Here is a 12,882-nt window from a genome sequence, read left to right as displayed (position 1 = left end):
TGCAATTTTGAGCAGTAATTCAGACTTTTCATTAGTCATTTGTCTTCTTGGCTTGAGTCCTTTAGATAGTTTGACTAGGGAAGGAAGCAAGAGCTGGACAGGTCTTGGGGAAAGAAACTTGGGTCCCTTAAGATGATGCTATTCTAACCTCTTAAGCACCTGCTTTCTCTATTTCCAATTTTAGATCTGGGATGGTTTTGTTCAATTCCTTCACCTGTTTGGTTGTGTTTTCCTGTAACTCTTAAAGGGAATTTTGTGTTTCCTCTTTAAAGGCTTCTACTTGGTTTACCTGTGTTCTCCTGTATTTCTTTCAGAGAGTTATTTATGTTCTTCTTAAAGTCCTCTATCATCATCATGAGATGTGATTTTAAATCCAAATCTTGCTTTTCCGGTGTGCTGGGTAGCCAGTATTTGCTGTGTTGGGAGAACTGGGTTCTGATGATGCCAAGTAGTTTTGGTTTCTGTTGCTTAGGTTCTTGCAATTGCCTCACCATCTGGTTATCTCTGGTGTTAACTGGTCTTGCTATCTCTGACTGGAGCTTGTCCCTCCTATGGCCTGGGAGCCTGGGAGCCTGTAATCTTAGCAGCTCCTGGGAGACCAGCTCTCAGCAGGCAGGTTTAGGGTCTGGAGGGCTGTGGGACAGCCCCAGCTCTGGGCGCAGATGGAGACTGGAAGGATCCTGTCCCAGGCTGCTCCGAGGTTCCTGTGCCCTGTGCACTCCTGGCAGGTCTCTCTTTGGAGAGTCAGTGGAGAGAAAGTGGAGTCCCACCTGTGGGCTTAGGAGTGAGAGCGCTCCTGGGAGACCAGCTCTCTGCAGGCAGGTTTTGGGTCTGGAAGGCTGTGGGACAGCCTTACTTCTGTGCGTAGATGGAGACCCAAGCACCTGCTTTCTCATGGCTGCATCTTAAGCATTTGATTTTACAGAGTGGCCAGATACTGAGGTGGGAAAGTAACCTTAAAGTAACAACAAAAGGCCTGATGTACTGCTCCACTTGTGACATCAGGCTGGGAGCCATAGTGCTTCCAAAGAGGGTAACTCAGGCTCGCAGAAGTTTCTCCTTTAAAGAGCAAGTGTAGGAGACAGTTAGTTGGCTAGCTTGGAAGAGAGGGCGGAGCAGCCCCTTGCTGAACAGTACATTCCCCTGGCATCTAACGGGTACCTATAGGAAGAAGCAGAGGACATAGGCTAGAACAGCTCTGCAAGCTGCATTGAGACCTCTGGATTTGATTTTGTTTTTCTTTTAATACTTTATTTTTTTTTTTAAGAGAAGTTTTAGTTCTGTAATAAAGCTGAGCAGAAATGAATTTACAGGGATCTCTTACGTCCCCACCATGTCCATACAGGCACAGCTGCTTCTGCCATCTGCTGCCTTTCTGGAGTTAGCAGCGAGCCTGAGTTGATGCCACTGCCATCCAGAGTGCAGTGTGCATCCATTCAGGTTGGTGATACATTCTGTGGTATGAATGAGGTGCCGCCCATCACAGTAGCTTCAGTAGCACAGGCTTCTGGTCATCTGATGCTGCCTTTTGAATGGGACCCTTTGTCATTTGGCAGATCATTCTAAGGCTCCGGACCACCAGAACTACCATTCATCTTCACAGAATGCAGTGGAGTATTAGAGAAGTTTTTAAAGCACTCTTTCAAGCTATTAATGAGTAATTATAAGACTGAATAAATTCATAAATTGCTGTTTTCTTTTTTTTTATTCATTTATTTTATATATATATATATAAGTACACTGTAGCTGTCTTCAGACACACCAGAAGAGGGCATCGGATCTCTTTACAGATGGTTGTGAGCCACCATGTGTTTGCTGGGAATTGAACTCAGGACCTCTGGAAGAGCAGTCGGGGCTCTTAACCACTGAGCCATCTCTCCAGCCCCCAAATTGCTGTTTTCTTAGATCTCAGAAATTCCTATGCTCTTTTGAGAGCCAATTCTTACAAGGGAGGCATTCTAACTCACGTGCGTTAACGCATTTAGCCAACAGACAGTACTCGAGGCCACAGCAGGGCCTCAACTGTCTCAAGCTCACATCAAGGATTTTTAGGGTCATCGTTTTGTTTAAGGGATAGTTTCGAGTAGTGCTGTAACTCTGGCTGGCCTTGAACACCCAATCCTCCTACTTCCTCCACCCCAATGCCAAGATTATAGGCACACACCACAACTCATGGTTATGCAGTCTGGCAATTGAACCCAGGGTTTCACACATGGTAAGCCAGTCCTCTGCCACCTGAGCCAAACCCTCAGTCCCTCCAGGCCATTCTTTACAATACTTACTATTAAGTACCTGAAACAAGTGTTAAAGAATAATGGAATTCAGTCTGTGGACAGCTCCAGCTTGCACAAGGTTCCTGCATGGCAATGCTTCAGGGCAGCTTTCCTTCCATCAGCTTTACCCAGTCGCTCGCCTGCCACTGTAGTAGCTGTCTCCACCTCTACACCCTTCTGTTGTCCTCACCCCTACGTGCTCCACTGTTTTTCTGCTAGGCTAATAGATGGATCCTGTTGTCATTGTAGGAAAAACCCCATCCTTGCCTTCCCCATTTGATCTCTACTCACTGTGCCCCTCACCGAGCTGAACAGTTTTGTTCCCTTAATGTCTATGTTTTCCTGTGCATTTCTCCTTCTTGGAACGTTCCTTTAATCCCTTCCCAAATAGACATACTGGCCTCTCCCTTTCAGTCCGTGTTATTTGTGCCACATGTGTTAGATGCAACCTGTACTTCTCCATACCTCACATCTACAAGACTTAGGACACAAGTCAGGGTAAACATAGGTTCACTCAGCACTTGGTGACAGTGCCAAGTACTCACCAAGGTGTCCTGCATTGCTAACCTTGCTTCCCTCATGGTGCATTAGCACAGTGTGAATGGTATTGCACTGTTCCCTTTCTTTTCTTTTTTATTTTTGAGACAAGGTCTCTCTGTGTAGTCCTAGATGTACTAGAACTCGTTCTGTAGACCAGACTGACCTTGAACTCAGCGATCTACCTGCCTCTACCTCCCAAGCGGTGGAATTAAAGATGTGCACCTCCACCTCAGGACTCACTCTATTCTTTATGTAACCATGAAGTTCTTTTATGTTCATAGGTGTGTGTGTGTTTCATTGCTTTTAATGTTTGTGTAACCCATAAAATAGAGTCTACCTATTTCAGCCAGTGACATTAGAACACTATAAAATTTGGCCCCTGCTGCCACCGTGTATATGACTTTGCATACTTGTGCAGATAGACCAGAAAGATAGCATCTTAGAAATGAAGCTACTAGGTCGGAGAGTATGATCATTTTTAACTTGCTAATACCAGATTGGTTCCCAAAAGCACTTTGTGTTTGTTTTTGAGATAGGATTTCTCTACATAACCCTAGCTCCTGAAACTTGCTTTATAGACCAGGCTGACCTCAAACTCAAAGAGAGCCGTCTGCCTCTGCCTCCCAAGTACTGAGATGTACACCACCAACACATGGCCAAAAGCATTTATAAAGCACATAATTCCACTGGCGGTATATGAACATGACTGTGTCAGTGTCACCATGGCCCACTGTTGCATTAAAATGCTCTGGTTAAAATTGCCCCTTCTCTTTCATTTTAGGTTCATCATTTGTCCTTTAACTGTGTTCATGACATCATTGATGACTTAATTTATATATTCCTAGTTCTGTACCTCAGTCAGGCCTTCTCAATCCAAGCCTTTCTTCTGGTTATTTTCCAGGCAGCTTCCTGACCAGCCTGGAGTAGCAGGTGTATGCCACTACTTTACTTTAACTTAGAGAGAGAGAGAGAGAGAGAGAGAGAGAGAGAGAGAGAGAGAGAGAGAGAGAGAGATTGAGATTGATTATATATACAGTAGCTCTTCATTTTTTTGAGACATGGTCTCTGTATGGAAGAGGGTTTCTGGGGCTCATCACTTCAGGTGGCCAGTGAGTTTGAGGCCCTTGCGTATTCCTCTTCTCAGTAACAGGAGCCAGTGCACCTGACCGTTTACAGAGGTCTGGGCTCTGAATTAGGACTGTTGCTGCAAGTACTTTGCTGACTGACTCATCTCTCCAGCTGTGGGACTCCCCACTCCACCATCCTTTCCCAACAGTGTTAGAAACTAGATAGTAATGCTATATAAATTGTTTGGAGACAGGATGTCACTATCTGTGTGGCTCTGACTGTCCTGGAGCTCAGTATATAGAGATCTGCCTGCTTCAGACTCCCAGGTGTTGGGATCAAAGGCCTGTACCCCCATACCTAGGCCATTTCTGCTTAACTTGGAAATGTTAATATTTCAGTTGATTTTCTTGGATGTTGAGGTATACAGTCAAACCTTACCTGCAGAAACAGTGGCAGGTGTCTTACAAGCTACAGCACCTCTCCCGGTTATTGTGGGAAGACTGCTTGTATCTGTTAGATTGTTTTTGATGTTGCTATAGATGCCTGACTGAGACATTTTGTGAAAGAAAAGACATTGTCTTCCCTTTGTCATTGTGATTTGTACTAAAAACTCCTACGTGCTGGTGCAGCAAACACTCCTTCACTGGCTTATCAGCTTTTCTCTAGTCTAGTATACAATGTTATCACTTTTTCTCTAGTCTGGTATACAGTGTTACCTTGGACAACTTTCTTCCTGTTGTGCTGTGTGCTTTGTAGGGATAAATACCACTCTTTAAGCTGAGACTGGGGGGCTGGGGCAGGTAGATGGTGTGCTTACCTACAATTGCTTACCCTGGTTTTCATGTATATATCAGGAAAGTCTCCCCAGTCATGTGTTCTGTTGAGTGCTCTTATGACTAAATGCGTTTAGGATGCTCATGTCTCTCATCATAGGCAGGACAAGCCCAAAAGTGTTTGCTCTTTTCAGACTTCTCTCTGCTTCCTACTGCTTTGTATACCCAGAAGGTAGGCACACTTTGAAGATAATACTCTTCTTGTCTGTTCACTGCCTTAAAAACAAACAAACAAACAGTCAACAACAACAAAACTTCTCATAATCAAAGCTGCTAGTGTCCTAGCCACTTTCTGTATCTTGGGCAAATTTTTATAGGATCTGTTTTCATAGCAATTGGAGATTGGAGAGATGCTATATGACTTGGAGTGTGGCTTGTCTTTCAGAAGGTAAAGCTTATTGGTGACCACTCGTGTCAGCGGCTTCTTTAGATGGCCTACTGCAGTCACCTTTGTCGTACCCATGGTTGCCCACTGTAATGATAAAACTCCCAGAGAGACCATACTTCAGCTGCCAGGCCGCCAACAGTAGCAGTTGCCATTTCTGTCACCCTGAGGGGGTGCCTTTCTTTACTGAAGCTCCCCCTCTCCCACTTCTCTGGCCTTGCCCTACCTGGTATTCCAAAAATAATGTTTAAAGGTCATTTACAAAATTAGAATCATAGCACATGAAGCTTTGGAAAAGTAGTCTTCACATACGATTGGTTCCCAGAACATTCTGTGAAGTATTTTTTTGTTATGATTTTCCCTCTTTGAGAAAATAATAGCTGGTTTGTCTATTCTTTATGGTAAGCGGAGATGAGCATGAGTTAGAAAATGGAGACCTGGTGAGGCAGAGGCTTCTCCAGGCTTCATGGCTTCAGCAGTGCCGCTGCATCTGATACTTAGGCGTATTTATGTTGAGTCATTTCTTTCTCTTTGGCTGGCAATCAGAAGATCACGGAATGATTATACAGAGGCAACGGCATTACGTTTAGTTTCTTTTTCTGTATATATCAGATAAGGAGCCTGCAGATGGAAGGGAGTTCGCTCACATCCTTTGCTTGGTGACAGCTCTGAAACTTGCCTTCTTGCCACGGACGGGAGTGACTTTATTAGTCCTAGCTCCTGAGAGCTGCAGTAGCTAGGGCAGGCCTGGTGTTCAAGTCTGACAGGAAGCCTTGGCCTCACAAACATGTCTTCCTATAGTGTCTGGAGACCACTTCTGTAAACAAGAAATGGAAGGCAGGCAGGCCTGTGGAGGTCAGAGCACACTAGTAGGCCTTGTGACTGGTTAAAGAGTCAGGCTTCTAAGTCAGGGCCTCCTTTGGAGCCAAAGATGCCTTCAGGTTGGCAAAATCCTCACAGATCTGAGAAATAAAAGGGACTGGCTTTTAATAAACTTTAACAATCGTAGAAAGACCTGGCCATGATTCGTGGAGGCACAGACCTTTAGTCCCTGCACTCAGGAGGCAGAGTCAGGCAGATCCCTGAGTTCAAGGCCAGCTTGGTCTAGAGGACAGCCTGTACAGACCCCATCTCAAAGAAAAATAAAATTAAAAATTCTAGAATGGCCAGACAACAGTTGCAGAGACTTGTCCTTGTCTTTGTTTTGTGACAAGAGCTTCTGGCTAGCTGCACCCTCAGCCTTAGCACATAGGTCCACCTTCAACAGGCCTCCTGCTGGTACTAGAGAGGCTGCCCACTACCACCACCATCACCACCACCCCCTCCCACCATTGTGATCTTAGGGCCTAGAAAAGAAGTCTGTTAAAGATTTATATAAAACTGTAAAGGGTCTCATTGTACAGCTTTGGGGAATTACTGTGTAGACCAGGCTGGCCTCAAATTTATGGATACCTGCCCACCTCTGCCTCCTGAGTGCAGAATTAAAGGTGTGTACCATCACACTCAACCCTTGCAGCTTCTGAGTACTTAAAGAAGTCTTGGATGTCAGAGGAGAAGACAGAGATGTGTGGAAACGTGGGGCCGGCAGATCTCTGGCAGTTTTCGTACCAGGGAGTGGCACTGCTTGGACCTGTTTAATTTTTTTTCTAGGCCTTTCTGAAGTCTACTCTTGTAATTGAAAGTACTAGGGCAGTGGCATTTTTATTATCATTACTAGTGTGTGTATATATGTGTGTGTGTGTGTGTGTGTATACATATATATTCATATTAATTTAGCATATACTACTGCATAATTATGTCTTTCATATAAATAATACATATTGTATTAAGTAAAACTGCCTTTTTTCCAGCGCAATAATGAAATTTCACAGTATGAAAATGGAAGAAATCAACAAAATTATTCGTGATCTTTGGCGGAGTACCTATCGTGGGCAAGGTAACTAACATGGTGTGTCCCAAATGCTTGTTCCAAAGCTCTGTCCACAGCCTCTCCTGTATGACCTTAGCTGCCAGCATTGCCTTCTCAAACCCCTTCCTGAGCATGTCTTTGAGAGTTTTCTAAGAATTCTTATCTTTGTAGCATCTTACAACAAAAAGAAAATGCAAAGTTTTTCTTCCAAAGCCCTGTAGGACTATACTGGCTGCAGCAGACGCGATTAGCTGATGACATAATGGGTTCTGTGAAAGCGCAGATAGGGATAGGCCCAAGTGTGATAAGAAAAGCACCCAAAGGAAACTCTTAGAAAAAGAGCTGGGCCCAGGCTGGGGGTGGGCCATCCAGGCTGCATCTTGGCAGACCACGTGATCCTGAGTCTTCCTGGCTAGAGAGTTGGCAAGGCAGCCAGTGCTGCTAAGGACATCAGACTCACTATGTCCCCTGGCTTCCATGATGATGTGTATAAGTGACAGAGGTGTGTGTGGGTTCTCTAAAATACTCTTTCTGTCTCAGATATTGAATACATAGAAATTCGATCCGATGCTGATGAAAATGTATCAGCTTCTGATAAAAGGCGAAATTACAACTACCGAGTGGTGATGCTGAAGGGGGATACAGCCTTGGACATGCGCGGACGATGCAGTGCTGGACAGAAGGCAGGTATCTCAGCAGTCTGCGGAGCCAACTGAGCCGGAAAGATGGCCCTGATATTGCAGAAGCCTTAAGAGTACCATTTATTGTTCTGTATACCATGTAAATAAAACAGTAAAAAAAAAAAAAAATACCATTAAGTGGATGAGAAGTCCCTACAGCTTCCTTGCCACCTTGTGAGGCAGACTTGGTTATCATCAGTGCACTCTCCTGGTGCCTCTGAAGATAACTTTTAAGAAAAGGGTCAAGGAACCGGAGAGATGGCTCAGTGGTTAAGAGCATTAGTTATTCTTTTTTTAAAGAGGTCCCGAGTTCAATTCCTAGCAACCACATGGTGGTTCACAACCTTCTATAATGGGATCTGATGCCCTCTCCTGTCATGCAGGTGTACAGGAAGACAGGACACTCGTATACATAAATATATTTAAAAGAAAAGGGTCAAAGTTACTCACACCCATTTTACTTCACAGCATTTCTCAGAGTAAAGTCACTGTTTTGTGGGCGTTCTGGTACAACAATGTGCATGAATGTCTCAGAGTTAGTGTAATTGTACTGCCAATCATGAATTACACTAGTGCGGGGAGGGATGTGACCCAGCATGACCAGGCTTTGGGTTGACCCCACCATTACCTAAACTTGGTTATAATCCTAGCACTATGGAAGTAGAGACAAGAGAATCAGAAGTTTAAAGTCATCCTTGACTACAGAGTGAGTTTGAGCCCAGCCTGGGCTACAACAAGACCATATTTAAATGAACTAGCAAACTAGAGCCTGAGTTGAACCAGATGAAGCATTCTCATCTGTGTCACTGAGAATAGAGCCCCTGCATAGGCCTCGAGCTCCATTTCCCCAGCATAGCTTTGGGCTGGGCCTCAGACCATTAAATAGAGAGATCTGCTGTCAGAGCTTTGGTATCATAGGGGCTTTCTGTCCCTTACTACATAAAGAAGACTCAACGGTCCTACATGAGGCTCCTGGAGGAGGGACAGTAGGCAGGTTTGGAGTACAGAGGATGAGAAATTATGTTTCAATAAGGCTAAACCATGAGACCTGCATCCCAGGAGCACAGGGAGGTCATGAATGTTTGATTTCTATTAACCACACACACAATGCAATTGAGTTTTCAGATTAAAGTAGATTTTCATAAAATTCCATAGGCTTAGGAAAGGATGTCACATTATTGGCATAATTATCCCAGTTATTGCCAACCCAGACAGCTAACATCAATTTCAGGCAAATGCAGGTTACTGTCACAATCACAGTCTGAAGAAATGACTAACTTGTAATCTATAAACAGAATCAGTACTTGCTTTGTTTGGTGATGTGTGGTGTTTATTATAAATGAGTTTGAAACATGATCTTAGAACAAAAGTCAGTTTCCTATAGTTGCTCTTAAGTTGTAAAAACTGGCAGTGTTTGCTTCCTGGTATAAGGAGAGGTGTCAGACAGACAGTCTGGCGGCTGTGGACCAAGCTGCAGCATGCATGAAAGTGGGTAGTGGTAGAGTGGCAGGAGTCGGGTTCAAAGGCAGGAAGGAAGTGTCTGTCCACCAAAGGGACAGTAAGTTCCTGCAATCTGCTGACCTGCTCAGGGAGTCAGAGGGAAGGTATGAACTGCCCTGTGTTTAGCGGCCCAGAAATTCAGCAGGCAGTGAGGTTAGAGCTCACACAAGAGCACTGTGCACTGCCCAGAACAGCTGGGTTCCTTTGCTATGTCCCTTCAACCCTGAGAGGGCTGACACTGAATCTGAGAGGTTTAGTGTTTGATTTTTAATAACCATGAATGTATTTAGTAGGCTCCATGCAGTTATGTACAAATAGAGCACACTCTAGTAACTAACCTATGAATTTTTTCCTCATTGACACAATTACACAAGCAGACACCTGGGTGTGATTTAAAAGAACACACTTCCTGGTTTCTCTTTTGGACCAGAGAATTATGGAGACTTAAAGATGTCTCTATAGGAGTTAAAGTGCCTGTGAGGTTCGGAAGATACAGTGTGTTTCTGTTTTCCAGTAAGTGTCATTGCTGAGAGGCAGTAAGGCCTGGTGTGGTTTCACACACCTTTAGTCCCAGTGCTCAGAGGGCAGGGACAGGGGCAGGCAGGTCTTTGAGTTTGATGCCAGTCTGGTCTGTGGAGTGAGTACAGGTGAATCTTAAGACTTCTCTTAAAATTATCAACTGCTGATAAATTGTATGCATCTACCCTTAGCCTGTGATGCCAATTTTTAGTAAATCTGGAATGCTGGCAGGGCTATTTCTCAATGTTTTATCTCAGCACAAATGATGGGCTGACAGAATGTGGTAAATGGCCCACCTTCCAGAAAGGCTTGTGTCTCCATTGAACTGTCCCTGACATCAGTGACCTGTGACATTTCCTATCTCTTCCCACCTTTTTCTGGTTTTGGAGACAAGGTCTTACTACTTAACCTGGGTTGGCCTAAAACTCAGAGATCTGCCTGTCTTTGCCTCCTGAGAGCTGGGATTAAAGGTGTGCACCACCACACGCAGTTTATCCGCCATATCCTCCTGAAAACATCTCTTATGCTACTTTCCCTAGGTGCTGGCCTCTCTCATCATCCGCCTGGCACTGGCCGAAACCTTCTGTCTGAACTGCGGCATCCTTGCCTTGGATGAGCCTACAACAAACCTGGACCGAGAAAACATCGAGTCTCTGGCACATGCTTTGGTTGAGTAAGTATGTGGTTGAGAAAGGGGCAGGCTGTAAGGTTTTTAAAGACCAATAGCAGAGCCAGGTGTGGTGGTGTGTATCTTATCCCAGCACTTGGAGGCAGAGACAGGTGGGCTACTAAGCTCAGGGCCAGCCTTGGCCACAAAGAAAATTCTAGGCCAGGGTCAAAAAAATAAAATAAATAAATAAATAGACAAACTAAAAATAAAAATAAAAAAACCTCCAAATCAAAAAGAATTCAGTTGAAGCCAGGCTATGCATTTTGCATTTCAATAGTAATTCTCCAGATTCTCTTGAAAAAGAACTTGTGAGGCTAGAGGGGTGGCTCAGTGGTTAAGAACACTGACTGTTCTCCCAGAGGACCTGGGTTCAGTTTACATCATACACATGGCAGCTCACAACTGTATGTAACTCAGCTTCAGAGGGTCTGACGTCCTTACCCAGATGTATATGCAGTTAGAACTCCAGTGCACATAAAATAAAGGAATGAGAGTACTGAGACACGGACATATCCTCTCCCCAAGTGTGCATAGGGTGAGTGAGGGTGAGGAGTTCTGGGCTTTGTCTGTATTTCCTGTGAATCCTCACGTCAAGCACAGGAGTCACTTTGCCCCGGCCAGACACTTAGAGCTTTTATGGAAAAAGAATACTGGTAATTAGATGGTGCCCAGGCTGACTTGTTGTCATTGCATACCCCATTCGCTCGTGTTAGCAGGTCTCCAGGGAAGGGTAGCTTGAATTTTGTGCACCCCTGGCTCCAGGACACTGACAGCACTGGTGTCTTCCAGCCAATTCTTGATCGTCCTGTGGGAGCAGCAAGAAGGAGGGCGTTGTGGGATTAAAGCATGAAGTGCATCCAGTCCCAAACTTGATAAACAAGTTTGAGTTAAAACTCTTGTGTCTCACTCAGAGCTGATGGCTCAGCGTGCTGACAATGAGCAAAAATGTCCCCACCCACCCACCCACTCAGGCCCTGTGTCACAGCACTGATGCATCTAGTGACTGGGGGAGGCAGAATTCTAGGTAGACCCAGCTCCTCAGAAGGTACTGTTATTCCCCTCCCTGCTTGTTGTCTGCCTGAGTTACGTTTAGACTCAGAGACGTGTGGAGGATCTGGGCAGAGGAGCAGCTGGGCTCTGGTTGGTGTTCTAGGTTTTCCTGAAAGACTTTCCCTGCATCAATAGCAACTTAGTCCAAATTCTCCACCTAGTTCTTAGCCAGATGGGTAGGGACTAAAGCTGTGCACCCCCCTGAGTGGGAGGAGCTGGACTCTTACCTGCCTAGGTTGAAGGCCTCAACCAAAGGCCCGGTCACACATGGCCCAGGAAAAGCCTGGTTGCCACCCAGCTGTTCTTGGAGCCGACAGGATTTTCAGTGGTTTTTCCGAAGCTATGTCCATGGTGAAGAAGCGCTCTCGTGTGTTGTTTCAGGATTATAAAAAGTCGCTCGCAGCAGCGCAACTTCCAGCTTCTGGTCATCACTCACGATGAAGATTTTGTGGAGCTCCTAGGACGATCTGAGTATGTGGAGAAATTCTACAGAGTGAAGAAGAACATCGACCAGTGCTCAGAGATTGTCAAGAGCAGCATCAACTCTCTGGGCTCTTATGTTCACTGACTTGTTTTGGGAGGGATGTGGATTGGGTGAAGGGAACTGTGTATGGCAGGTTTGAGAGTTCCTGAGATCGTGAGGTTGCCTTGAATGAAGACTGAACACAGTTCCCACAGGCCTAGCAACCTCCCAGTTCTGCTCAGCTGTTTATTTCCTGCCTACTGAATGTCACCCAGATAAACAGTGCTCTTGAGAGCAGTGCTGACAGGAGTGGTGAGCATTTCAAAGTGTTGCTGTTTTCTCTGAAGCTTAGAGTGATATTTAGTAAGTGGCCCTGCTTTAACATGAATCCATGCACACAACCTGTCTGTCCGAGCCTAGGTCTTCCCTGAAGCCACAGTCATTGAACGGAGGCTGGCAGTGACAGAAGCCGTTGGTGATCATTAAAGGAATAATAAGGGCTTCCCGTGCAGCCCTGCCAGATAGTTATCCTGCCTGGTTGTTAAGAGAGGAATTTCCCCAGTGCTGAGCTGATCTGCCCATCATGCAGAAGCCTGTCACTCTCCTCTGTGTCTGTTATGTGTATCCACTTGGCCTGGCCATAAACCCCAGTCACTCTGAATAGCAGGTTCCCATGTGGGTGGGAAGGAGGCTCACCACAGCTGGCGCCTGCTCCCATGGGCAGACCTGCAAGGGCGAACCACATTCTCACTGCAAGGCCAAGCCCGTTGGGGTCCAGTACATATTTCCAGGTGTTGCCAGCTGAAGCCTCCTGTGCAGACAGGGCACATCCAAGTCACATGCTTGCAGATGCTAACAGTTCAATCACTCAGAGAGGGTTGTCAGACCTGTTCCGTGCCATCTGCAGATCTGATGGGCATCAGCTCTAGAGAAAAGGTCTTTTTTCCCACCCTTTTCTTTCAGGAATATAAAAACATGTAAATCAAATGCAT

General features: G+C 45.3%; 1 protein-coding gene across 1 annotated transcript in view; it reads left to right on the top strand.

The window, feature by feature from the left end:
- Rad50 (RAD50 double strand break repair protein) overlaps positions 1–12,345 on the top strand; it is a 51,926-nt gene extending 39,581 nt beyond the window's left edge. The window contains exons 22-25 of the mRNA NM_022246.2: positions 6,950–7,035; positions 7,549–7,691; positions 10,247–10,380; positions 11,809–12,345. Coding sequence (NP_071582.2) covers positions 6,950–7,035; positions 7,549–7,691; positions 10,247–10,380; positions 11,809–11,995 — 550 coding nt within the window. The 3' untranslated portion in view covers positions 11,996–12,345. The remainder of the gene's footprint in view (positions 1–6,949; positions 7,036–7,548; positions 7,692–10,246; positions 10,381–11,808) is intronic.
- The last annotated feature ends 537 nt before the right edge of the window (positions 12,346–12,882 follow it).

This window comes from Rattus norvegicus, chromosome 10 (assembly GCF_021556685.1).
Source record: "Rattus norvegicus strain SHRSP/BbbUtx chromosome 10, alternate assembly SHRSP_T2T, whole genome shotgun sequence".
NCBI classification, from domain to species: domain Eukaryota; kingdom Metazoa; phylum Chordata; class Mammalia; order Rodentia; family Muridae; genus Rattus; species Rattus norvegicus.
This window is presented reverse-complemented; position numbering and strand designations above follow the sequence as displayed.